This window comes from Notamacropus eugenii, chromosome 2, assembly GCF_028372415.1.
Source record: "Notamacropus eugenii isolate mMacEug1 chromosome 2, mMacEug1.pri_v2, whole genome shotgun sequence".
Lineage (NCBI taxonomy): Eukaryota > Metazoa > Chordata > Mammalia > Diprotodontia > Macropodidae > Notamacropus > Notamacropus eugenii.
The window spans coordinates 316,843,562-316,870,756 of NC_092873.1; the positions used below are offsets into that span (position 1 = coordinate 316,843,562).

Sequence of the window (27,195 nt, forward strand, 5' to 3'; positions counted from 1 at the left end):
CCTGACCTTCACATTTCCATTACTTGGGGTTTTGCCTCTTAAAGTTTTCAGTTTAGTGAATATAAAAGGAGGGGGAACACTCTTAAAATCAGAAGAATAAAAAAGAAAAAAGTACTTCAGCAAAACTTACTCAACACAACTATGGAATTTGACAGTTTACACAATGTTCTAAATCTATAGCTCACCCCACCTTTCATTTCTGAAGAGGGAGATTTCCCCCCCTCTTCTCTCCAGTCAAACGTGTTCATTACAATCACTTAACATTTAGTTTCTTTTTATTGTTTTTTTTCCATTTACATTCAAACCCCCTTTTTTCAAAGAAGGGGAACCAGAGCTCCAGAAGGATTCAATGCTAAAAGGACTAGATAGAATTAGATAAAGGACTAGAATCTGTCTCCTCATTTTTAATCCAATGCTCTATGACTTCCTCGTGCATCTTTAGTTCTTCAGTTTTACTCTCCCTGACACTCCCACAGGGGAACAAACAATGACTCTGGTGTCAAAGGATCTAGGATGAAATCTTGTCTCTGCCACTTACCTACCAACGCCACCTTGGGCAAATCTCTTAACCTACCTGACTGTTTCAGGCTTTAAATTTATGATCTGCTTCTTTGTATTATACTAAGTCTTGGAATCAGTGATATTTAGCGCTAGACCTTAGAGGTGATTTAGTCGAATCCAGAGGTGATTTAGTCCAACCTTCTCACTGTACAGATAAGGAAACTGAATCTGGAGAAGTTAAGTGGCTTTCACAGGATCACACAAGTGGCAGAGATGTGATCTTACTCCAGGTCCTCTGATTCCAAATCCAGCATTCCCCCTCCACTCCCCATTACAACAGATAGTTTCCTTGAGGGTATGCTCAGCCCCTGTAGTGTATAGTGGGTGTGCCCATCGCCTCCATCTAAGTGTTCAATTCACCTCCTGTATGCGAGGATTTTGCATTAATGAGATTTTGGAAACTAGTATGAGACCCTTAAAAAATTGACTGGAAGGGAGAGGACTTCCAACTGGAGCCAACTGATTCCTCCAAAAGGGACAATGCTTCCCTGTCATTACGGCTTAGCCAACACTCCGCAGTTTCGCTCCCCTCCCCTCCACCGCCCAATCTGTGTGCCCTGCCCGCTATCTGGGTGTGCTTAGTCCCTTCTCTCCAGGTCCCTTCTCTCCAGGTCCCTCCTCAGCCTGATGATCCTCCGCAGGGCCTCAAGAGCAGCCCCTGCTCTCCAGAGCAGTTTTGGGACACACCTCTCGGGAGAGCTGCGTATTTCCGCGTGGTAGGGAAGCCCCGGCTACGTCCGCTGTGCGCTCCAGCCCGGGTTCCAGGTCCCTGGGAAGTTCTTCTAGGAGCCCTAGCCCCGAATCAGCTCTGGCTCCTACTGTTCGGCCCCGCCCCCTCCCGAGCGAAGCCGGGAGCTCGAAGCTGTGAGCTCAGAGGCAGCCCAGCCCGGGGGCGTCACCGAGTGCGGCCACCCAGCTCCAGCTCCAGCTCCACGCCGGAGTCCTCTTCTCTTCTCCACCTCCTTTTCTTCCCTCCCTTCCCTTCCCGGTCTTAGAAATCAGACCCAACGCCCAGCTAAGCACCGAGCCCGAGAAGGACAGCATCTGCCATCGGGACCGTGAGGCAGAGGGAACCTGTGGAGCCTGGGACCCAGGCGTTGTCAGAGCCCGTACCTGCTAGGGCTCCAAAGGAAGCTCCTCGCCTAGGGCTTCGGCTGCAGTGCCCTGCCGCTCACTGCCCGGGGCTGGGGAGCAATGCAGGCTGCACTGTGAGCCCCAGGCAGCAGGGCCATGTCCGGCTCTCGTTGCCAGACTTTGTACCCCTTCAGTGGGGAGCGGCACCGCCAGGGGCTACGCTTCGACGCCGGAGAGGTGCTCACGGTGCTGCAAGTCCCGGACGGCGGCTGGTGGGAAGGACAGAAGGAGGACGGACTCCGTGGCTGGTTTCCCGCAAGCTATGTGCAGTTGCTAGAGGTAAGGATGCGGGGCTGGGCGAGGGTGGGGTGAAAGGGCCCTATCTAGCGGGACAGAGAACCAATCTCCCTATTTCCACCCAAATCCGAGGCCAGTTTCGAGGATGGCACAGCACCAACCACGCCACTACTGTGAGTGCCAGTGTAAGGATGTGCCAGTAGCCAGAAGAGGTACTGCTGGGGGTGTGTTTGGGCACAGTGCCTTCCTTGGTCAGTTCCTGCCTGACCAACTTAGAGATTTGCATTAGGGGACAGGAGTAGGGGGTGGGAAACTGGAGCTAAGTGGGGTGAGGGAACGGAATGCAGCCCGCTCCTCTCCAAACCCCCTGCAGCGCTTTTCTGCGTCTTGGGAATGGTGTGCAGCGTTAGAGCCTTGTCCTCACTCCCACTTTGCTTCTCTTCTACACACACAGTGCCCTTCTTCCTCTTTTCTCTCCTCTTAAGTTCTCTCCTTCCTTCCTGCTTTTTTGGGCTAACCTACTGAGTGAAGTGAAAACTTAAAATTCCGAGTTCGGGACCCGGACAGCTTCCTTGAGTCCGGTTTGGGTTTTCTCCAGTCAGAACTCTTCCAAGGAACAGACTTTTGGAGATTTGCGGTAGGACTTTCTGGGAGATGTGGGAAAGACCAAACCTCATAGTGGAGAGGAGTGCACAGCCTGCCAGAGAACAAGTAATGGGCCTCCAAATTCCCAGTGCCTCAGAGTGGGTGTTGGAGGGCTAGGTTGTGAGTTACAGGCTTGTTTGGTGCTGGAGAGTCACAAGCTTCAGTAGTTATAGCTTCCCATCTGGAGCTCATCCAGCAGGCATTATCTAAGGAATAATCATCACAAGCAGTGGAATCCTAGTCCCCAGACACTTCGTTCCAACCCATTCTGTCCTTCCTCCCAAAGAAAGAACCAGCCTAGACCCAGAGCGCGGAAGTGACTTGCTCGTGGGGTGGTAAGTGGACACCAAGTTACTTTTAACATTAATAAGCCACTGTTAACTCCAGCTGAGTAGAGTTCCCCTGTTTGTTGTTTAGTGGTACTTAAGAATCCAACTCTTCTATTTCGCCCTAATTACTCACTGGTTTATGGCCACGGATGTAGGAAGGGAATGAGATAAAATTATTTCGGAAGTTAGATCAGAATTCTGTCACCCACACTCCCCTCCCCCTTCAGGATGTAGGATTTAGAAAAGGAAGGGGCTTTAGAAAATGCCCAATCCAACATTCATCTTACAGAGAAGGAAACTGAGGCTCAGAGAGATAAATTGACTTGCAGAAGGCTACACAAGTGGTAACTAGCAGAACTAGGAATCGAATTTATGTTTTCTGAATCCAAATTCCATGCTCTTGTCCTTCAGCACAGTTTGATGACTTTCATCAGATCATTCTGATTTGAAAAACACATCCTGGGAATGCTGTGAACATGAAATTTTTTAAGATTTGCAAAATGGGGTACATGATGAAAGGAAATAATATATGTAAGATGTTTTGAAAAATTAAAGAACTATACAAAAGTCAGTTACCGTCATCATTAACTACTGTCCAGTAGTTGACTAAATTCAGGGATCATTCGCACCACTACCAATTAATGAATCAATGAGATACAAACTTCAAAGGACCGGGATTTGAGCCATGTTCTTAGCAAAGACATTTGTGTGACCATGGAGGACTTGGTTAACCTTTCTGAACCTTTGTCAATTCTTTTGTAAAATAAGGATATATGTCCAAATATACCTCCGAGGCCTCTTTCTGTCTGGGATGCTAATATTACAGAATTCCCATTAGCAGCATGCCAAATGTCGTACAGAAACATTGAGAAAACTAGAATATGTGTACTCATTCAGTACAGTTCCACATTAATAATGAGAATTTATTTTGAACAAGTGACTAATGAAGTTTGGTAGTTCTACTGCTGTTTGGGGGCAAGGGGTTGCATAATCTGTTAGCAGGGTCCCTTTTTAGAAACATGTTTACACTATATTTTGAAGGCAATTGTATTTTGACATGCATATGTCATATTTATGTTACTGTATCTCCTACAGTATACTTATACCAGTGTTTGATATTTGGTGAATGAATGAATGATTTCCTTATGGTTCAAATGACATCAGTGACACATAATATTGTTTCTTTTATTGTAATATGGAAAGCATGTAACTTATAAAGAAATTTTGGAATTTGAGGGGTTCCTCATCCTCATAGTTTCCCCTCCCTGACTATGGCACAAAGTGATAATGTATCTCTCTTATCTTATGAAAATCAGTGCCAAATCTCCCTGTTTCTGAAAAACCTTCTTAGAGGCCCATGGATCCTATACCTTTCAGGGAAATATTCATGTTGAAATTTGGTTAGCAGAAGACTGACCTGATCAAGGTAGCTTCTGACAAGGCTTTCTTTACTTCATTCTGACCTGAACTTTGTTTTAAGAAGGTGTGAAACTAGTGAATTTGTTCACTGTCACTATAGTGTACCATTAGTTCAGACTCGTGGAGTTTTATTTCTGAAGGATATTGCTAATCTGAGAATGACAGAGCCCATTGGTAGCAGCAGTCTACACTAGGGAAGTTGCTGGCTTGTTTGGAATTGATTTTTTAATACCTTATTTGTTTACACACAGGTGGTCCAATTTGGGGACACTAACTGGCCCAGAAACAAATGTTCCTTCTTCACTGTACTATATTCCCCAAATTTTCATACAAAAGCAATCCATATTGGTGTTATATAGTAAGACTACCTATGCAGCTTTCTCGAGGCAAATCTGGGCTGAATCATTACAAAGTATTATTTAACCCGCAGAATGTTCTCTGAACTGTTTTAGTATTTGCTTTATTCCTATAATTTGTTTCTATAGTGCTTTGTTCAAATAATTTATGGGTGAATGGATGAAGCATTTCATTATATTGCACATTTAGTTGAACTCTGGGTCAAATTATGTTTCTTGTGTACAGTGTGATATATTGTATATCTCTTATAGAAAATATGGATGTCCACCTCTGTCCAAACCTATGTTCAAAAAAGGTTCTCTTTGTAATGTTTATAACTGTGTAGATGATTGTCATTGAAATATATACACAGTTTTCTTCCATCTTGTGTACTCAGACAAATCACTTTGGTTTAGGTTTCTGATGCCTGTGGAAAACCCCACTTTTCTGGAACAAGGTTAGCCTGCCATCTTAACTGATTCCTACAGGCCAAACTGGCCTATCATTTGTGTCAATTTCCCAGCTGCCTACTCCAGTGGACATTAAAGTAGCAATCATCAATTTCATGCTTATTCTCTGTACTCTTTACAGAAAAGCCCTTAGCTTAGCAACAAGTGTGAGGTATCCCTGACTTTTGCAGAATAAATGAGATTGTTACTACATGCAATGAACACGATTTTTTTTTTTTTGCCTAGTTCTCTGTCAGAGAGCCCCAAGCTGTTTTTCTTGTAACCTGTTTCACTGAATCCAAACTCATTAGACACCCTTCTCTGTATTTAGCTAGGAATTATTTAGTATTTTTCTGTCACTTTTAATAATTAAAATTAACTTACATTTATTTATCACTTTTCACAGTGGTCTCAGATGTTGTTTTCTCTCATCCGTATAATGATTTTGCGAGGTAGACAGGGAAGAAAATGATCTCCATTTTATAGATGTTGATACTGTTAAGTCTTTGCTTGTCTAAGTGAAACTCAGGGGTGACCTAATTAGTGTCAGATCACAAAGTCCATCCCAGATCATCTGACTCCAACTCTAGAACACTTCCACTGCATCAGGAAAACCCAGATGCTTCCTTCCTAATTCCTAGCAGTGGTAGAGCTAAACATTTTTGCTTTCCCAGCAAAAAATTTCAGAAAACCCCTTTTCACAGCCTATAAAATAATTCTACCTAGCAAGTTGAACTACTGGTTTTCAGCAAGAGAGTGTCATGCAAGTTTAGCTGAATTTGGCATTTCATGTGTTGAATAAAATATTTTGAGAACCCTTAAAAGATTCTCATAAGGTGGTCTATACTGTTCACTTGGCAATCACTGACTAATAAAGACCAATTTCATATCTTCCCTCCTTTATTTGCTTATTTGGCAGTTTCTGAATAGATGAATCTACATGCAGTGTCAGGATTTTGCCTTGCGTCAATAGTATTGAAGTGGTATTCAGGAATATATTCTGTCTAAAAACTGATCCTGCATATCTAACGCTATCCATATCCTTGGATGAATTAGCAGGACCTTTTGGTGAGGTTACTGTTGTGACATCAGAGGTTGGTTTCTTAGGGCTTCTTCAGTTTCAGAGTCCCTAAACTTTGCTTTGGTTCAGACCATCAAGTCAAATCAATGGGTACCTATTCTGTGACAGCTACAACTGTACAATGAGCCATTTTGGCACCAAGGGGAAGTAATATGAAACAAACCAAGAACAGCCAGCATAAGACATACAAGAAAAGCTTTAATTTGGACCATGATAAAGGACTGTAGCAGGGATGTATTGAAGCTTTCTTGAGGAAATTGTTAAATTTTCAGCTTGAGCATTTACACCTCAGAAATCAGTAAATGCTACCAATCAAGGCTTGTTTTGTTGTCTAGATTTACAGTGATGGAGATTAAATTTAAAAGTGTATTGCAAGTACTATTTTTTTGCAAGTACTGTTTCTTTTGGAGAACTTTAACCAGCATACTTCTCACTGTATGTCTATTTTCTGAACACTCGAACAGCTACATTCGAAGGGGGCTTCATCACCAGAAAGTTGGTAAATGGGTGATAAATTCTTTCAATCATATCAGCTCTCAGAGATTATCTAGTAAAGGATAGTAGTAATGCTGAGATATGTGTCAGTAAAGACAATCACAAGATTAAATTATCCATCCTTGATCTACTAAAAGAATATATAAAGGTATGGAGGTGTGATAGAAAGAACGTGACCTTGGACAAATCACTTCTCTCTGGGCCTTTTATTTCCATCACTGACGTCTCTTCCATCTCTAAATCCTGGGATCCTGTCTAAGAACCTGTAGCACATTTTTTTGGTGGGAGAGGCATATCTATCACAGGACTGAATATTTAGAAGTGGAGAGCTCAAAGTCCCTCATCTGACTGAAGAACCTGAGCCCCAGAAAAGTGACCTTCTGTCCTTTGAGAACAGATTCATGTATATGTATATGTATAGCCAAAAGTCATTTGCATCCAAGTCAGATAAATTTTGCGATTTTGTAATAAGGTGAGTGACTAATCTGGTAATAAATGGTTTTTGATCAAAAACAGTTAAAAGTCAAAAATGGTCAAAAACAAAATACAAACTCGTGAGATTAATTATTTCATTTAGATTAAAAAAGGATCCTTGAAGAGTCCCACTGGTGGCAGAACTGCCTTGGCTGATAACTGGGTTGTGAGTAAACCTACTGTGGCTTCAACTCTCACTAACCAGCTAGGCCTGCAGACTCAGGCTCACCCTAGTCTTAGACTTCTTCCTTAGACAGCACCATTCACCTTAGGGAGTGATGATCAAACATCATTACCATTTCTGTTGGGAAGAGTGGGCTACCACTCTGAATTCCTATGATTCAAAGTCACAAGCTGCCTAGGGAGAAGTTTACTTCTTCTGGTACCATTCCCTATTCCCTTCTACCTATCTATATCATCTCTACCTCTCTCTTGTCCATATTCCCCTCCATTTCCCCCCTTTCATTGTTTCCTATGAAAGGTCTATTAACAAACTGCCATTCATTTGAGGCAATCAGGGTTAAGTGACTTGCCTATGGTCCCACAGCTAGTAAATGCCTGAGGCCAGATTTGAACTCAGGTCCTCCTGCCTCCAGGGCCACTGCTCTATCCATGTGCCATATAGCTGCCCCGACAAACTGTCATTTATAATAGACCTCTTCCATCTCCTTGAAGTAATGGAGACCTGGGTACCTCTCCCATTCTCACCCTGTCCAGAACACACTGTATCCTTAGACATCTTTTCCAGCATTTAATATACTCATGCCCTCATGGCACCCTGAGCCAGGAAGAGGAATAGGTATGCATCCTGCATCTCAACAGCCACATCAGCAGTTGTAGTTATATCATGCTTTAAGGTTTACAAAGTGCTTTGTAGAAATTTTATCCTTACAACAACTCCAAGGTAGACAGAAATTAAGTGGCTTGGCCAGAGTCAAGAAGCCTTTTGTCTGAGGCTAGATTTGAACTTTGATCTTCCTGAATCCAGGTCCAGCACTCTATTTATTGCATTGTCTACTGCATCATCTCACTATCATCTAACTTCCTCACTTTGAGGTTTATTATATCCAGATATATGATACTATCCAGATCTTGTTGACTATGCCCTGAAGGTTCTGGTTTGTTACTTCAATATCTGGCTCACAGTCTTTACCCCAACTCTTGCCCTTATACTCAAAGGCTTTATTTTGCATGTTATTTCCTTAAATAGCCATTTTCTAGGTCATCACTTTCAACTCCCGGGATCTATACCCTCAACCCAACTTTGGCAATACACAAAGACAGTCATACCCTTGATCCCATTATCATTCACAGTTGTTCTGTCTCTACGATCCATAACTGAAACTCCTCTATCTGACCATAAACTCTGATCTCCTTTTCATTTCTCTCATGCCTATACTACTGAAACTGTCAGGTGTTCAACCTAACAGTTTCCCAGAGCATCTTGCTCTGGCCTTAACTTTTCTTCCTTCAGAATTTTGAATGTAAGGTTCAACTTTTTCATCTTAATAGGCCTTCACTGCTTCACTGCAGTACTTTTACTGCATAGCATTTGTTCAAAACTTTCTCCTCAAACTTCCATTCTCCCTCTTAGCAAAATATCTTGCTCAATATTTCACTGAACAAACTGAGGGTCTGTCTTCTCAACATCATCTCCAAATCTTTCCTCCTTTGTTTCAGTCTCAGAGGAGGAGAATGACTTTACCTTGTCAATGCTTGTTCACTTACCCTTGACCGTACCCTTGACACTTACCCATTCAGATCTTGGCATTGTCACTTTCTAAGTACAGTCTTGAGCAAGTCATTTAAGTCTTATTTATATCACCTATAAAATCATTTTGTATTGGATGATCTCCCAGGTTCATTTCAAGCTCTCATTTTTTTTGATACTCTCATCTTCCAGGAGTTTGACTCTTTAATCATGTAATCTTTTTTCTCTAATTGTTAATCAATCTTTATCCACTGACTTCCTTCTGTCATGTCCAAATCTACCCTATCTTTAAAAAAATCCCTACTTGACTTTTAAACTCTCTCTCTCTCCTCTCTTTCAAACTCCTAGAAAAAAAAAACCTACACTCATTGCCTCCACTTTCTCAGCTCCTACTCATTTTGGAACCCTTTGTAATCTGGCTTCCCATCACCCAGCTGAAACTGTTTTCTCCAAGGTTACCACAATGCTTTCTTAATTGCCAAATCTGATTTCCTTTTCTCAGTTCTCATTCTTCTCGAGAACATCTGACATTGTTAACCACTCCCTTTTCCAAAACATTTTCTTCTCCATTGGTGACCTTCCTTTCCTCTGGTTCTTACCTGATTAGTCACTCATTGGATTCATTTACTAAGTAATTATCCACTGTGGCCCATCTCCTATGTCTTCTGTCTCTTGGTGAGATCAGTTCCAAACAGCTACCATCAGTTATCATCCTCACGCAGATAGCTCCTAGGTCTATATATTTATTCTAGCCTCTTGACATGTAGTTCTGTGTCTCAAACTGCTTGTCAAAAATCTCTAGCAGATATCTCATAAGCATCTCAAATCCAACATATCCAAATAGAATTCATCTTTCCTACCAAAACTCTGCTGTCTTTTTTACTTCCTTCTTTCAGTGAAGAATATCGCCACTTCTCATCACCCAAGATGCCACCCTAGAGGACCCTCTGAGTCACCTTCAACTCTCCATTTTCCCTTTATCCCTCATAGTTAATCAGTTGCCAAGTGATATCAATTCCACCTCTGCAGCAATTGTCTCCACCTTTCCTCCTGTAAAGATACCAACTTAGTCCAGGCCCATCTTGCCTCTCACTGGAGTATTGTAGCAGCTTCCTAATTGGTCTCCCAGCCTCCACTCTCTGCCTAATCCATCATGCCCATTGATATTAAACCAGACTTCCTAAAGCACAGGTCTGACCATGTCACTTTCCTCCTTAGAACACTTTAGTGGTTCCTTCTCAACCCTGGAGTTAAATACACATTTCTCTGCTTGGCATTTAAAGTCTGTCACAACTTGGCTTTAGACAACCTATTTAGGCTTAAAGTACATTATTGTCTTTCACACACTCTACATTCCAATCAAATTGGCCTCCTTGCTATTCCTTAAGCAGGGGAGACATGTAGTCAGACTAGTCACTCCATCTGTCTCTCTTCCTTTCTGCAGGATATCCCCTATGCCTGCCTCTATGCCTCTCTCTTCTCACTTCTGCCCCAGTAGAATCTCTAGGTTTAGCTCAAGTGACACCTCTCACAGGAAGCTTATGGTGATCTCCCCAGCTGCTGATGCCCTACTCCCTCCCCACCGTAACTTTGTATGTATATTCTCCCTTCCTCATCATGGTTTCAAAATATTGCAGGTCAGCATAAGAAATTAAATGGGAATTTTTGGCAGAAGTCACAAACAGCACATGAAGGCCAGCAGACAACACAGAAAAAAGTTTAGAAACTCAGAAATGAATAAAACACATGCACAATATTGTATGATATCAAGAAAAAAGAGAAGGAAATCCACAAAGCTGGTATGAAGAGAGGGTCAAAAAATTTTACGCAGGTTTTCCAGTTTGAGGGGGCAAAAGTCCCTAACCCTGGTGATATGGAAGGAATAATTATATATGTATTTTTCTGGATACTTTTTGTTTTCTCCAAATAGAATGAAATTTCTTGAGGGCAGGAAATATTTTATTTTTTGGTCTTTATATCCCAGTAGGTACATGGTACATAGACATTTAATTCATTAAACACTTGAATGAATGAATTATTAGAATGAATATATTGCCTCTCAAGAGTCCTACTTAGTAACTTTCATTAGACTATTTTGTCACCCTATATCTATGATTTTTTTTAAATTTTCTCAAATGCTTCCATTTTCTCTCCTCTTACTCATTCTGTCTTCTAATCTTTTCATTCAATTCAAAGTGTTCTTTCTAAAGTTGCCATTTATCTCTTTGTAAAGGTGTATGTGTGTGGTCATTCAGTCTATTAATCACTATACTCCCACTTAGAGTAACAAATAAATTTCTCTACCCTTGGTACCTTTATCTGGTGAGAATATATCTGCCGAATCAGTCAATTAAAGGCATTAAGCTAATGTATGCCTTATCATGCCCAGTGTATTAGCTATAATGTAGAAAACCATGATTATGCATATCTGTTTTTCTTTTTCTTTTTCTTCGTTTTGAGGTGTGTGTGTGTGTGTGTGTGTGTGTGTGTGTGTGTGTGTGTGTGTGTGTGTGTGTGTGTGTGTGTAGCTGGGAGGGGGAGAAAATAAATCTTTTTTTTTTTTTTTTAAAGAAAAGTAATTCAAGAGCTCGGTACTTTAAGTGCCCAGAAACTTAGAGGAGAGATCTGTTCCAGGCAAGGTCTTGAGAGAGAACTATTTGGGAGGGAAAGAGACTTTATCTCCTCACCCCATCCCCTTGACCATAGGATGAATTTGTGGACTTTGAATGGTGGGAGGATTTGGACTTTTTATTTGCTTTCTACATGTATCTCAGGAACAGTAGTGAGTGGAGGCAAAATTTGCTTCAGGAGCTAAGGACAAGCTAGATAAATGCTGAGAAGGGGCACCTTTTGGATTCTATAAGGAGCATAGTGGAAAGTTATTACCATAACTTAAGAGGAACATATGAAGGACTCCAATAAACATACTTCTAGGAACTGAGTTATTCCTTTGTCATTTGATATTTCTATGTTTGAGCGCATTTTTCATGAACTCTGTATCTATATAGAGTGGTACAATGGACAGAGTACTGGGCCTGGAGTCAGGAAATTTTGAATTCAAATCCAGTCTCATATGCTTACTAACTGCATGACCCTGGGCAAGTCACTTAATCCATATTTGCCTCAGTTCCTCATCTATGAATTGGGGATATGCTCGAGAAGGACATGGCAAACCATTCCAGTATCTTTTCCAAGAAAACCCCATGAAGTCATGTAGAGTTGGATGTGACTGAACAACAACATAAACAACAGTATCTATATACTTGTGGGATAGCATGTCATTTGGGGAGATTTTTTATGACAACTCTTGTTACCAAACCACTTTAGTTTATATTTCTCTCTAAAAACTAATTGTCTGACTGATAAATGATCTCCATAGATAATCAAGGTGGAGAGCATGCTGGTCTCATGAGCTACAGTACTAGAAACTAATTCTCCAATTCCTCAGGGCCCCTAGAGCCCTTAGGGGAGAGAAGGGTAACCCCTTTTAGGAGATAACACCTGCCAATGTTAGTTGGTGTTAGGAGAGTGAGTCCAGTATATGGTTGTTCTTTATTCTGGAACAGGACCAGAATGGCCTCACTATGCTAGAGTCAAATTCCATTGTGTTTGACTGTGACTGGTCAGACTAATACAAGCTCAGAATGTTCTACCACAGGTCAGTGTAATGCCAATGCGATATTCACAATGCCTACAGTAGCTATGGATATACTGGTGTAATACTGAATCGCAAAATATAACAAACTCTTCATGTGGAAGACAGAACCAAAACATTTATTTAAATATCAGACAGTTGCATCCTAACACCAGAAAGTCAAATCCATCATAGCAACAAAGAAATCCATACACGATAACAATACAGGGGGCACCACCATCCCCAAACCTTTCTCTTGCTAGGGCCTTTCCACAAATGAACACTCACAGCTCACTGCCTGCTTCCTCTTTCTCCCTCAGCTCTAACTACTGTGTCCAACTTTCTCTCAGCTCTGATCCACCCTTCCTGTTCCACCCATTTGGCAAACTCCTCCCACAACATACTCATGTGACTCAGACTTCCTTGTAACTCAAGTAGGTCACATGAGCCTATTAATGGATGGGAAAGTTCTTCCCATTATGCAAAAAAAAAAAAAATACATTAACAATACAGTCAGGCACAAATAGTCTGTGTCAATATGTGAACATTTAAGGAGGATTCTCTAAATTTGTGCATCCTGCAATTGTCTTAGGAAGATTCTGGAGATCACCTGGCAGGATAAGATACCAGACACAGACGTCTTTTTTCAAACTAAACTGCCAAGCATTCAAACTCTGCTTCAGAGAGTGCAACTCAGATGGGCTGGCCATGATGTTCAAATGCAAAATGTACACTTGCCAAAAAGACTCTTTTATGGAGAACTCACACAGGGCAGGTGCTCACATGGTGGTCAGAAGAAGTGATGCAAGGATACTTTCAAGGTCTCTCTTAAAACCTCTGGAATTGATTGTGTGACATGGGAGACACTAGCTCAATAGAGAAGGGGCTGTTCTCTGTGAGCAAAGCAGAATTGAAACAGTTCAAAGGAAACAAAGAATGTGAGTCCAGTGTATGTACAACATCCAAATTGCCAAATCCACCAGTCTTTGCTTAGTCCTAATCTCTCACTATCTGCTCCATTTGACATTGTGGATCTCTTTCCTCTCAGTTTTGGTAATAATGAGACTCTGGTTTACTTCCTATCTATTTGACTACTCATTCTCAGCCTCCTTTGCAAGCTCATCATCCATCTTTCCTAACTGTGGGTGCTCCCATCTCCCTCTGTTCTTTCTCTTTTGGTAACCTCATCAGCTAATATGAGTTCAATTATCATTTTTCGGCAGATGACTCTCTGATCTCTATATCCAGCTCCAACCCCAGCCTTTCTGACAAGCTTCAGTTCCAAATCACCAGTTTCCTTTTGAAAATCTCAAACTGGATGTCACAGAGACATCTCAGATTTAGCATAATCGTAACTGAACTTTCTCTCTTTCCCTCTAAATCGTCTGCTTGCTTAGTTTTTGCAAATGCACTACTGTCCTTCCAATATCTCAGGTTCATGATCTCAGCATTATGCTCTTTCTTCACTCTCCCTCACCCCATATATACAGTTATCATTTCTATCTTTATGACCTCTTCCCTTTTCTCTACTCACATAGCTACCAACATAGTTCAGATCCTCATCGTCTCTTACCCAGATTAGTTCAAAAGACTTCTTCTAATTGGTGTCCCTACTTCATCTCTCGTTACTTCTGTCAGTCTGGCGCAATGTGATTTTCCTCAAGCACAGATCTCTGACCATGTCACTCCCTTATTCAGTCAGCTCTAGTGGCTTCCTTCTGCCTCTAGGATAAATTGCAAACTCTTCTGTTTAACTTTGAAAGCCCTACACTACCTATCCCAATTATTTTTTCGAGCCTCATTGAACATAATTTCATTTCCCACGTTCTGTGATCTAGCCAAATAGGCCTTCTTAATTTGCACTGGCCATTCATTCCCCATGCCTGGCATCTACTCTCTCCTTCCTCTCTGCCTCACAGAGTATTTCTCTTCTTGTAAGATATGGATTAAGCACTGTCTTCTTTGTGAAGTCTTTCCCCATCAGGCCTACTACTATTGCCCTCCCTCTCAAATGACATTGAATTCTAACTATTTTATATACATTTTACTTATTAACTTTATGTTTAAACTACAAATATTTTTACATGTAATTGTTGATTCCCTCTACCCTTCATTAGAACATAAACTCGTTGTGAGTAGGGATTATTTGATTATTTGTAATTATATCCTGTTTTCTTGCCCAGTTTCTTATAAAATAGTAGGTGCTTAATAATATTTATAGATTGCTTTAGATTTGTACATTCTGGATTTTCACAAAATCACCTTTAAAAGTAATTTTTAAAAGCTACACTTTGTATTTTAGAGTAAATTTAAGGTCCGTGAGTCATTTATTGTGCAGGCCTACTCTAGTAGATAACCTTGATAGAGTTAACCTAGCTTGAATGACTTTTTTTCAGAAGAGCAGTCAAACAACTGATTAAAAGGATGAGTTGAACCCCTACTATGATAAGGCATAGTGCTAGGCACATCTTTTGGGTATTACAAAGATGTATAAAGCACAGATGTCTCTTCTCAAGGAGGCTGCAATCTACTTAGGGAAAGAAGACATAGTTATAAAAAAATAAATTACTGGAGAAATGCCCAGTGGCCAGAGGGCACAGAACAAACTAATTCCAGGAATCCTTTTGCCCCTTGTCCAAATCCACTGGGAACTCCCTTTCTCTAACATTTCTGCAAATTCGCCCTTTCTCTTTCCCCTTCCTATCTCTACTCTGACCTTCCCCATCACCACCACTTCAGGAGTAAGCCCAGAGGTCTCACTCTCCTTTAACCTTCACGCCTATTCCCCACTTTCCAATAACCATAGACCCAGACCCCTCTAGCCTGGCTGTGGGGCCAACATAGCTGCTTACATGGATTGGATGAGCAAGATATAACCAATTAAAATCCTCCCAGCCAGAGAGTGGAGCACCATTTGATCTGGTGCTATACCTTCTGCAACAACAAGCATTGCATAACCTCTGCTGCTGTGCTCTCTGGACTTCTGCTCTGCCTGTACCCCAAGGCCCCATGGGCCTTGCCATCTGAATTGCCATTGCACAATAAGAACTACAAGCCTTTTCATCAGCCATACAGCTGAACCCCTTCATATATGTCTTATCTCATACAATTAGAATGTGATTTCCTTGAGAACTGTGATTGTCTCTGTTTAGTACTTAGCACAGTGTTTGGCATATAGTAAATTTTTAGAAATGCTTTTTTCATTCATTCATTCATAAAAAATAAGAATATTGGCATAACTATTCATTCTGAATTATATAAACTCACCATTTACCCACCCTCCCACTCCACCCCCAACCAATCAGCAAGCATTTAAGTATCTGATACAAAGACAAAATGAAATTATTTTTTATCTCAATGAGATTATTAAAGATTATTCTTATTGGGCCTCAGTTTCCCTATTTGTAAAATGAAGGCACTAGAATGGAATAGATGGTTTCACCTTTCCACCTCCAGTGATCCTATCTAGCCAGCTTCAGACCTGTCCATACCTTTTCCCTCTGGCCATTTTCTGATGTGCCATTGCTGCTCCTTCACCTTCCCACCAGACAGCCAGAGCTTTGGAATTCCTACACTGGGTTTAGGGCTAGGCTGTCCTAATAGGTGAAATCTCACTATATCTAGCTACCTACACTGGACCATGTTGTTTCACCCTGGCCATTTTCCCATCTGTTGCTTATGTTGTCCTCATCTAAAGAAAAAGGGAATTGGTCTATCAGAGATTCCTGACCCAGGGTACATGATTTTTAAATTTTTTTTATTTGGTAACTGTATTTCAGTGTAATTGGTTTCCTTCAGAATATAATGTTTTATTTTATACACTTAAAAACATTATTTTGAGAATTACCAAAGAGTAAAACATAAGACATACAAAAGACAAAAAAAGATCAAAATTCCCTGGAGTTGTTGGTCTCACATTCCTTCCACTGATGATATTTATTGGTTCTGTGATTCTTAGAATAGGATTGCTGTCTGTTTAGGACAATCCTTGCCACCTACCCTCAGCTGGCCAGTTTTCTTCCAGAAGCAATCTCCAGTTTATTGGGTACCCCAACATAATGAGTTGCTCACTACTTCAAGACTAACTATTTACTTTTAATTGTTCCATTCTGTAATCAGAAGGGACTCCAGGAGAGGTTATTTCATTAAGTTAGGTAATTATGAAGAGATTATTTTGGTGCCTATGTGTTGGGTGGTAGAAAGAGTTGGAAGAGGGCTAAGAAATAAACCCCTGGAAGGGTAGGTGTAGTCTGGAGGCTTTGGAAAGAATTTTATTTCTGGACACTGAGAAATTTTGCTTAGGGGTCCAGAATCTAAACTTTTGCTACTGCCTTTAGAGCTCCTAACATACCAGAGTTCTTCCTCTCTGAGTTTCCTCTACAGTTTCCAGAGCAGTTTCCATAGTATTGTTGTTTAGAGTGTGGTGCTCATTTGTATGGGGTTCTGGCTTTGATTGGTGGTTTGGTTCCTTGCAGGTGGGAAATAACTTGGCTTAGTGGGAAATTCTGGTTCTAAAGACAGATGATTTCAGTTCAGATTTCACTTCCTTTATTTATTACCTGTATGGCTTTAGTCATCACTTAGCTTGGTTATAGTTCCCTCATCTGTAAAATTAGAGGTTTGGCTAGTTGGCCACTGAGATTCACTTCGGCTCTATCTCTATGATACAGATAGCATTGGGTGTTGTTGGTGACAAGAGGGGTGAATGAGGAATTGTGAATGGATACTTGCATAGCCAACCCACCTCATCCCCCATACCTCTCTTTCTCTCTTTTTCTTCCTTTCTTCCTTCCTTCCTTCCTTCCTTCCTTCCTTCCTTCCTTCCTTTCTCTCTCTCTCTCACACACACACATTCTGATAACTCAAAGTATTCTGTTTAAAAAAAATAATTTTTAGTTTTCAACATTCACTTTCATAAGATTTTGAGTTCTAAATTTTCTCTCCCTCTCTCTTCTCTCTCCTCCCCAAGACAGCATGCAGTCTGATATAGGCTATACATATACATTCATAGTAAACATATTTTCACATTAGTCATGCTGTAAAGAAGAATTAGAACCAATGGGAGAAACCATGACAAAGAAGAAACCACAACACTAACAAAAAAAAGCAAATAATATGCTTCTACCTGCATTCAGACTCCATAGTTGGTTTGTTTTCTGGATGTGGATAGCATCATGAATCTTTAAAGTACTCTTAATCTGAAAATAAATTATCATGATTTCCTGAGTCAGGAGACTGGACCTGGCCCTTGTTTTTTTTTTTTTTTTTAGAGATTTGTCCTATTGCTGGGGTTCATGTAGGTATCAAAGAGAGTGAAACTTGGGTGGCCATTGTCCCCCGGGCACAATTACCAGATTGATTTCTTGCTTTACTATTAACCTGAATGATGACATCACCATATCACCTCCCAAAATTGTCCATAGCTGTCCTGTGATGATGATCTGTTTTATTTACTTCTCACCATTCAGATTTGATCAGTATTTGTTTTGCAAGCATTTCTGAGATCAGAATTTGAATTTTCACCTATCTTTACCTGCTCTGAGCCCTATAGTTTGGTCAGTAATTAATCTGGAATTTATTGTCATAGCACTTGGCTAATAATTATAATTGGTGGCCTCAAACTGAAATTTTGGCTTTATGTAGTCTTTGATGAAAAATTAGGGTATTTCTCCCATCTCTCTCTCCTCTCTAAGTTCTTACACTGAATTCACCTAGGAACATTTGAATTTTAGGACATGTATAGGTTTCCACAAAAAAAAGTGGGTAAAGAGCCTTCATCTGCCATGTAAACTCTCAAACTAAAGGCATATTGAATATAGGACAAATTTTACTTAATCTAACATAGGAATGCAAACATTTTCACTCAAGCCTATTACCAGTTAATATTCTTTGGGATAGGTTCTACTTCCCAAGGATCTATGGGGTCTTCTAAATTTATAGAAATATTCCCATAAGAAGAAAGCACTAAATGTTTCTAGAGTTAAAATATTCATCTGGTGCCATCTACTTCTCTCAGAGGTCTGTGCAATACTCTGAACTTTAGTACTGCCCTGGTGTTGATGCTTCCATATTGGAGGAAGCATTCAGGATTGCTAGAGTTGATCCCTATCCCTGGAACCACACAGTGCACCTAATACACAGTACCAGTAAGGGGCAAGTTGTGGCTCTCTCCCTTGATGCTCCTTGCCTTTTGCTTCTAATTTTATCAGAATTCTGTATGGTCCAGGAAATCTGCTACTGTTTCTTTACTGCTGTTGATGTGGGTTCCTGCAGCTTCTAGGTTGACCCTCTAATTCCTCAGTGATCCATTACCTGCTTATATTTGCTGCAATTCTTGGGGTGATATTTCCCCAGTGGGGGTTCACATTCCCTTCAAGAGACCCAGGTCTAAGTTTCCTAGTAAACTTTATCTGCTCTGTCCTTATCTTCTCTCAGTTTTTGTTCTCTTTACCAAACCCAGTGTTTAGACCCTGATTGGCTCAGAACAAATGTAAATAGCAACTGTTTCTATTTTGGCCAGAAACCCTGAGGGTTCTCCCCTCCATATCAGATTTTTTTTTTCTTTTTGATTAGATAAAGAGGCCATTCTCTGCCTCATTTCTTACCTAACCTTAATCATTTAATCACATTGCCTCAGTCAAAGCAAAACCTGTTACAAACCTTACCTTGAAAAGGCCAAGTTCCCCACCACATCCTGAGTCATCTCCTGTTATCTTGATGTATATCTGGCCACCAGACCCAGATGGCTCTGGGGTAGAAAGTGAGGCTGGTGAGTTTGCACAGCTCTGTCTTACTTAAATCCAATTCACTTGCATGTCATGATATTACCTTATTCATGTCTAGGTCCTTTTCAAGAACCAAGGACAAACAACCACAACACAGTGGGGACAAAATAATACCACCTACTTCATTAGTTGTATTTGGCAATAAATCTGGGCTTATGGGACAAGCGCCATCTTTCTTTCTAAATTTGGAAGGAGTTAGCCACTTCACTAGTTTTACCGTGTTTGACCTATGAAAGCCTAAGGTAAGAAGTACTTTGTGTTGAGTTCACTGGGCAGGGCCCATACCTAGCTATTTTGCCTCAGTGTCCTCCTAACTTTTAGCAAACTAATATGGGTAAACATCTTCCTCACTGATACATTTTAGAATCATAGAATGATAGGATGTCAGAACTAGAAGGAACCTTAAGTATCCTCTAATTGAGGATTTCTTAAGCTTTTTCCTCTGATGGCCCCTTTTCTAGTTTCAGCAGCTTTTCTTCGGGTTGCATGGGCATGTGTAGTGCAAAGCGTGCATGCTTTGTGTTCAGAACCAAGGCTGCAGTGAAGTTTCGAGACACAGCATGAGTAAACTGCCAGAAACATGTCGGATTCATTACGAGTTTTATTTGAAAATAATTTTTGATCAATGCACATTCAGAAACCTTTTACTCTTGCCAAATTTTTCAGGTCTCCATAGTTTAAGAAATTCAGCTCTAATCCAATCCCTTCATTTTAGATCAGGAAATTGTAGAGAGGTGCAGTTATTTGCTTCAAAGCACATAGTAAGACGAAGAGCCAGAATCCAAGTGTCCTAATTTCTAGTTATGTGTTCCCTTTTACAACATTATCTAAAGGACCAGTTGAGCAGCGAGGTTAGCTTAGTTTAGGTACTACTCCTGTAAGAAGTTGAAACCTTTTTGAAATCTTTTAATGATCATCTCCAGGCCTCAAGATTTATTTGATAGCCCTTTTTAAAAAATTCATTTTTATTTATATATTTTGTCTTTATATCCCTTTAATTTCTGAATATATGCCTTCCCTTCTCTACCAAAGAAGGCCTTGTGACAAAGAATAAAAAATAAAGAGAACCATAATTCAGCAAAACCAAACACACTAATATCTCTGATATTATATCCAGTATTATATACCCCTAATCCTACACCTCTGAAAGAAGAGAGGTGTATTTTCTCACTTGAATTGTCTCATTTTTAATGCAAAAATGAAGGTGCTTTGAAAAAATAATTAATGAAGATAGGAAATCAGGTGTGTAGAATCCTTACTCTTGAGACTTTTAATACAAATTTTAATATAAATTGCTTATTCAAATCGTCATCCTATGAGGTGTTGTTGGAGAATTCTGTGTTTCTGGAGCCCCTCCTATGATTTTGCTGTGGTCCTGAAAATTATAGATCTCACTTGCACGTGTGTTTTGGAGTTTCTCTAACCTTTACCCAAATTACTAAATTGAACTGAAATGTGTTAAAAAAAACAAAACCAGAAGATAATTTAAAATACTTTATCAGCTGACATTTTATCCATGGCCCATACAATTATACAAATTTCATTAAGTTCAGTCAGTGTGATGTATTTAGAAAGTATGTTGGATTTCAAATCATAAGACCTGGATTCAGTGGGTTTACCACTTACTACCTATATTACTTTGGGTCAGCATGGTGGGTCACAGGTCATTTGAGGGAGGGATTCTGTCCCCCAATGTCAGCTACTCCATATTTCCTGAAACAAAGCCCTAGTTGTTTTGCCTTAGTTACAGATCTTTGTGGTGATGAAAAGATATCTAAATAACAAAGAGGGTACTTATGTAGCATTTGTAATGACCTCTGGTATGACTCAGTGGTTTCTCAAACAGTCTTTAGTTGAGGCTTTTGTGCGCTATTCTGACTCTCTGGAGGGGGTATCAGCTTTGGATTGGTTAGGATCCAAGGCCTGTCATCACACAAGCCAATGACCCCTAGAACAACAGTCTCACTTGAAGCTACATTCTTCTAGAAGGCCTGGAGTCCATGGCAATACCCAATTAATCCTTTCAAGCATTTGTTCATCATCCTAGAGCTCACTAGCTCCTTGCTGTAGATAGAAGTTTATCAGTCCTCCTCATAAGGAAGAAGCAATGCATCCTGGTTATCCCTATTCCTTTAATAAAGAGCCACCCTGTGCTTTTATTGACATGGTTCATGCTATAATTATGGACTATCTCTATTAGGTCAGCTGGTCAGTGGTGTGACTCCCAGTGATCAGCCCATGCTTATTTTGGGTGGTCAGAGATGGGTAGGGAATCTCTGGGAAGTATTTCCCCATTGAGTAAATTGAATTTTGCAGTGTTTTAAGCACAGCAACAGAAAAACATGTGTTGAACATCCCCTGTACTTGTCTAACTCGAATTTGTATTCACAGGTTATGTTCCCAAAGAGCAACTGAAATACTACTAGTCTCGAGTTCCAGTGGTAGCCCTGAGGGGCTGAATTTCTAATATTGTTGCTCATGAGCCCCTCCCAGTGTGCTTCCTATTAAAATTACACAGAATTGCCTTCTTTTTAAAAAAAAATATTTTTTTTTAGTTTGCAACATTCACTTTTATAAGATTTTAAATTTTAAAATTTTCCCCCTCCATTTCTTCTCTCCTCCCCAAAATGGTGTGCAATCTGATAGAGGCTATACATGTTGTTGTGTTCATCCTTCATTACTGAAGAAGACCATGCCATCAGAGAAATGATGACATGATTTGTATTTGATTTTGTTTTGAGTGAGGGAGGGCTGTGTAAGGTCACCAGCCTCACTTCCTCCTCCAGAGCCATGTGGATCCAGTGACCAGATATTCATCAGCATGACTGGAGATGGTCCAGCATGCAATGGGAGACCTTGGCCCCTTTAGGCCAAGGCCTACTCAGGCACTCACTTAGGATGAAGTAACACCCATTCAGTGAATAGGCCTGTTTAAGAAGTAGTCAGGGGATGGCCCCTTTAATGAGGCAAAGAAAAATAACTAAACATGTATATTCATACTAAACATTTCCACATTAGTCATGTTGTAAAGAAGAATTAGTATCAAAGGGATTCATGAGAAAGAAAACAAAAAAAAGAGAGAAAGAAAATAGTATCCTTTGATCTGCATTCAGACTCCACAGTTCTTTCTCTGGATGTGGATAGCATTTTCCATCATGAGTCTTTTGGAGTTGTCTTAGATCACTGTGTTACTGAGAAGAGCTAAGTCCATCAAAGTTGGCCATCGCACAGAGTTGCTGTTACTGTGAACAATGTTTTGCTGCTTCTGCTCATTTCACTCAGCATCAGGTCATGCAGGTCATTCCAGGTTCTTCTGAAGTCTGCCTGCTCACCATTTCTTATGCAACAATAATATTCCATTGTATTCATATATCACAACTTGTTCAGCCATTCCCCAATGGATGGGCATCCCCTCAATTTCTAATTCTTGGCTTCCACAAAGAGGGCTGCTATAAATATTTTTGTACATGTGGGTCCTTTTCCCATTTGTATGATCTCTTTGGGATACATACCTGGAAGTGGTATTGCTGGGTCAAAGGGTATGCACATTTTGATAGTCCTTTGCGCGCAGTTACAAATTGCTCTCCAGAATGTTTGAATCAATTCACAACTCCAACAATGCATTAGTGTAGATTGCCTTTTTTAAACTAATGGGTATAGTAAGAACAGTAGTTAAAAAAAAAATCTCACTCTAAATACGTGCTGTGGGAAGAATGGACATAAGCATAAATTACAAAGGAAGTGGAATATACATGTAGAGAATACATATGTCAATTAATACCTCCTATTTATAGAAGTCTTTTTGTCCTGTAGGAGAGTCCATATAAAGTGTTCCATATCTATTTTCAGGGCACTAAAGGTCTGTGCCTTTGCAAAGTTATTTGGCATTTCTTCCCACCACAAGGGGTTATGTTCCCTGAAGCTGCATTCTTTGAATGGATTATTGGTACCTGTTGTTTCTGGTGTTTCCTAGCGAGTCCTACTGACATATCTAATTCCAGCTGCATGCACTTTCTTTTACTGTGACATTCTCTTAGATGACATGGTCAATGGGGGCAGGGGAGGAGAGGGGAGGAGAGAGAGAAAGAGACAGACAGACAGACAGACAGACAGACAAAGACACTTCCCCATCAACCCCTGTCCATGAGCAATTCCCTCTCAGCAGATTGACTAATTCTAGAATTCTTTGAACTGGAACTCTTCCATTATGAATGAAACAGGTTAGCTGCATGCCTGAACCCATGGCTGTACTCTCTCTCTCTGACTCTCTGTCTCTCCCTGCCTCTCTGTATGTGTGTGTATATGTATTTTAAATTGCATTCCAAATTCTCTCCCTCCCTCCTGCCCCTGCCCCACTCATTGAGATGGCAAGAAATATATCAGTTATACATGTGAACTCATGCAAAGTATTTCCGTATTATCAATGTTGTGAAAAAAATAAGAAAAAATAAATGTGAAAAAATTATGCTTTTATCTGCACTCAGACTCCATTAATTCTCTCTCTGGAGGTAGCATTTTTCATCATAAGTCCTTTGGAGTGGTCTTGGATCATTGATCTTTAAGATCAGTGAATCATTAAGTCTTCCCAGGTTTTTTTACTATAATTTTTTACATGGACTAGAAGTATATGGGATTCGTCAAGCCAATCATATTTCTTGCATGCTATTATCTGTATCCAGTGGTCAAAAAGCACTAGGAGCTCAAATTGATGAAGGACTTATTTACACTTAGTGAACTAGGCTTTTGATTGATTTCAATCTAATAGGCAAAAAGATTACATTAATTAGGATGGGAATGAAACCCTGCCTTTACACTCTCCCCACACACCGCTTCTAGCAAATTAGCTGGAATGCTTTTGGCAAAGCCCATAGCCCCTTCTGAGAATGTTTTGAATATATCCTAAACTTTAGTCTATCTACCCCCATAACAAATGCAACATAGAGGATAAATTAAATTTACTTAATTTAATAAAATTTAATAAGAAGCAGTATACAAGCATTCTTCAGACATTTTCATGTGTTAAGTATACAGCATTATGGGTCTGCATCTAGAATATAAGGACCTTGAAGGCAGGATGTTTCTTTTATATTCCCTGGCAGTATTTTCATACTGGTTCTTTGGTACACATTACTAAAATGACTTTCAGACACTGTTAAGACTTTTGCATTAGATATTAAAACCACATGTGTGTATTTAGGAAAATGGGAAGCAAATACTCATGTATTTGGACGCAGTTCCTCTTCAAGACATTTTCCTTTTAGTATTATCACAAAATGAGAAGTTCCATAAAAGATGCAGGTGGCCTTTCAAGGTGCCCAGATGGTTACTGTTTCAGTACAGATTCTGTGCTTCTCTATAAACCTTGAAGAAATATGAAATTAAGGTGATTTCATGCTAGCTTTATGCTTTAACCATTTTACCAAGTGGTCTGCTTTAGAGAAGCCCTTGTCACACACTCCGTGAGGGGCACAGATCCAGCCCAGGGTGACAGCTCAACTTGGAATTGTATTCTGTGTTCATAGTTGGAGTTCAGTGTTGGACTAAGTTATTAAAAAGTCTGGCTCTCACCAAGTCTGGCAGCAAGGGCTGGTGTGCTTAGATGAGTAATCCTAGGGAAAGACTGCGAAGAGGAAATTTGGTCAAGATGTTCCGTTTTAACACCTGGTTTCCTTCCAAACCAGAAGAGGAAAAGATTCTGATTTTTTGAGGACAGGGGAAGTTTTTAGGTCTGTGAATGGGACTTGTTTGATACAGGAATCATATGTGGCTAGGTTGAGATGAGCCACTGAAAGAGAGCCACTTTTCAAGGAGACAAAAGATTTACTGGGGCAATAGGCCATAAGTAGTTTGATGATTCTGAAGTTGGAGGAAATACCCAGAGATCATACTCCCTACAAGTCTAGATGGTCACAGCATTGGGGGTAGGGAGGGGCAAGGGGGATGACCCCCCCAAACTTATACTTTCCACCTGGGAGATTTCCAGATACCCTAATTATCAGGAAATAAGAGCATAATAAGGTACCTGTTAGACCTGTTAGAATAGGAAAAGGTATCACGGCATTGGGGAGGGGGGAGAATTAGGAGGATGACCCCCAACAACTTATACTTTCCATGTGATAGTTTTCCAGATAACCTAATTATAGGCAATAGGAACAAAATAATGTACCTGTTAGACCTACAGAGCAGGAAAAGGTTGCCTCAGGAAAGAATTTTTTTGTGTTCCCAAGAAGCATGAAAAGAACTGGATATAACGGCACTTGGCTTACCTACCATTATATGAATTATGTCTACTGTATCCAATTTTTTAGTTATTTTTCAAAATATGGAGTGCGTCCTCTCTTCCTAGTTAGATTGTAAGCTCCATAGGAGCAGAACCCATCTTACTCATCTCTGTATCTCCATGGAACTTTTTCTATAGAAGGTACGCAATCAATGATTATCCTAGGAATGATCATTGTCTCAGGAATCTTAGCACTTCTTAGAGAAGAAAGTGCAGGCATGTAGCTGATGATGAAACACAGAAGTTCTTAGACAAGGATGGAGTATGTGGGTGGATTTTTGAGGAGAGGAGCAATTTTCAGTGACCTGTAGAGTTGGGAGTGGGAAACTTCTTCTCCATCCTAAGGGTTTTGCTTAGAGCAAATTTAAGACCACAGGCTAAAGGGGGCCTTGATAGGAGGGAGAAAAAGAGGTAATGATCAAGGTCCAGCTGTAGCTGCTAAGATTTCTGTGGTTATCTCAGGGTTTCAGGTTCTGATTGACACAGTTTTTTCATTGCTTAAACAAACCTACCAAAAAGGAAGTCTGTGGACCTCACTATCCATATGTTTTCATACTGGTTTGTGTGAGAATTTCACCTTGCCTAAATTTGTTAGAAATGACAACTTGAACTAGAAATGTAGGTTAGCTTACCTGAGATCATGCTCTTTCAGATTGAAGATCAGTTGCCTATTTGAAGGCTACTTGATCAAGTATCATAATGAATTTTGTGATGTCATATTGTAGAGCCAGTGCAATATTCACAGCATCTACAGTGGCTAGGAATATGCCAGCACAGACTCTCCACACGGAAGACAGACCAAAACATTTATCTAGACACCAGAAAGCCAAATCCTTCATAGTAACAAAGAAATCCATCATAGTAACCAAGAAATCTATACACATTATCAGGCCTTCTCACAAACACTCACAGTCCTAGTTGCCTGCACTCTCTGTCCTTCCAAGCTCTTACTACTCTGATCAGCTTCCTCTCAGCTCTGCTTTAGCTCTGCCTGTTCCTGTTCTGCCCTTGCTGCTCTACCCCTTCCTGTTGCACCCATTCAGCAAGGTCCTTCCACCTCATGTGACTTAGGCTTCCATGTGATTTAAGCAGGTCACATAGGCCCATTAATGAATGGGAAAGATCTTCCCATTCCATTAAAAATACACTAATTCCATTAAAAATACATTAACAATACACATCTCCATCCTGTCTCCCCTTGTCTATTCTTCAAGGCCATCTCCTTCATGAAGCCTGTCCTTACTTCTCTTAGGTTTTGCCAATTTTCACTTTCACTGGGCTTTTAAAATACTCCATAATAAGAAATCTAGGAACTAATTATATTCAATCTTGTATTATTTCACAGGTATTATTATTTTTGTCTTTTTGTGTAGCTTGAAAGCTCTTTTAGGGTAAGGCATTCTGTTGTTTCTGTATTTCCTGCAACAGAGAAAAAGGTAGGCTCAATAAAATACTGGTTAGTTTGTACTACTGCTCTTACTTCTTAATATTACCTTACTAGATAATAAATTGCCTATATGATAATACTGATTGTCCTTCCCTTGTTTCTTAATATTACATTATCAGATAGTAAATTGCCTACATAATAATAATGATTGTCCTTCCCTTCTTAATATTACATTATC

At 40.2% G+C, this 27,195-nt stretch overlaps 1 protein-coding gene across 4 annotated transcripts in view; it reads left to right on the forward strand.

Moving 5' to 3' along the window:
- The first annotated feature begins 275 nt into the window (after nt 1–275).
- The window catches only part of GAS7 (growth arrest specific 7), a 282,359-nt gene continuing 255,439 nt past the window's right edge, over nt 276–27,195 (forward strand). For 3 of the 4 annotated variants that reach the window (XM_072645087.1, XM_072645088.1, XM_072645089.1), the window contains exon 1: nt 276–1,974. In XM_072645087.1, coding sequence (XP_072501188.1) covers nt 1,792–1,974 — 183 coding nt within the window. In that variant the 5' untranslated portion in view covers nt 276–1,791. Of the gene's footprint in view, nt 1,975–2,890; nt 2,913–27,195 lie in introns of those variants that run through there. The other variant, XM_072645096.1, reaches the window with a different exon arrangement.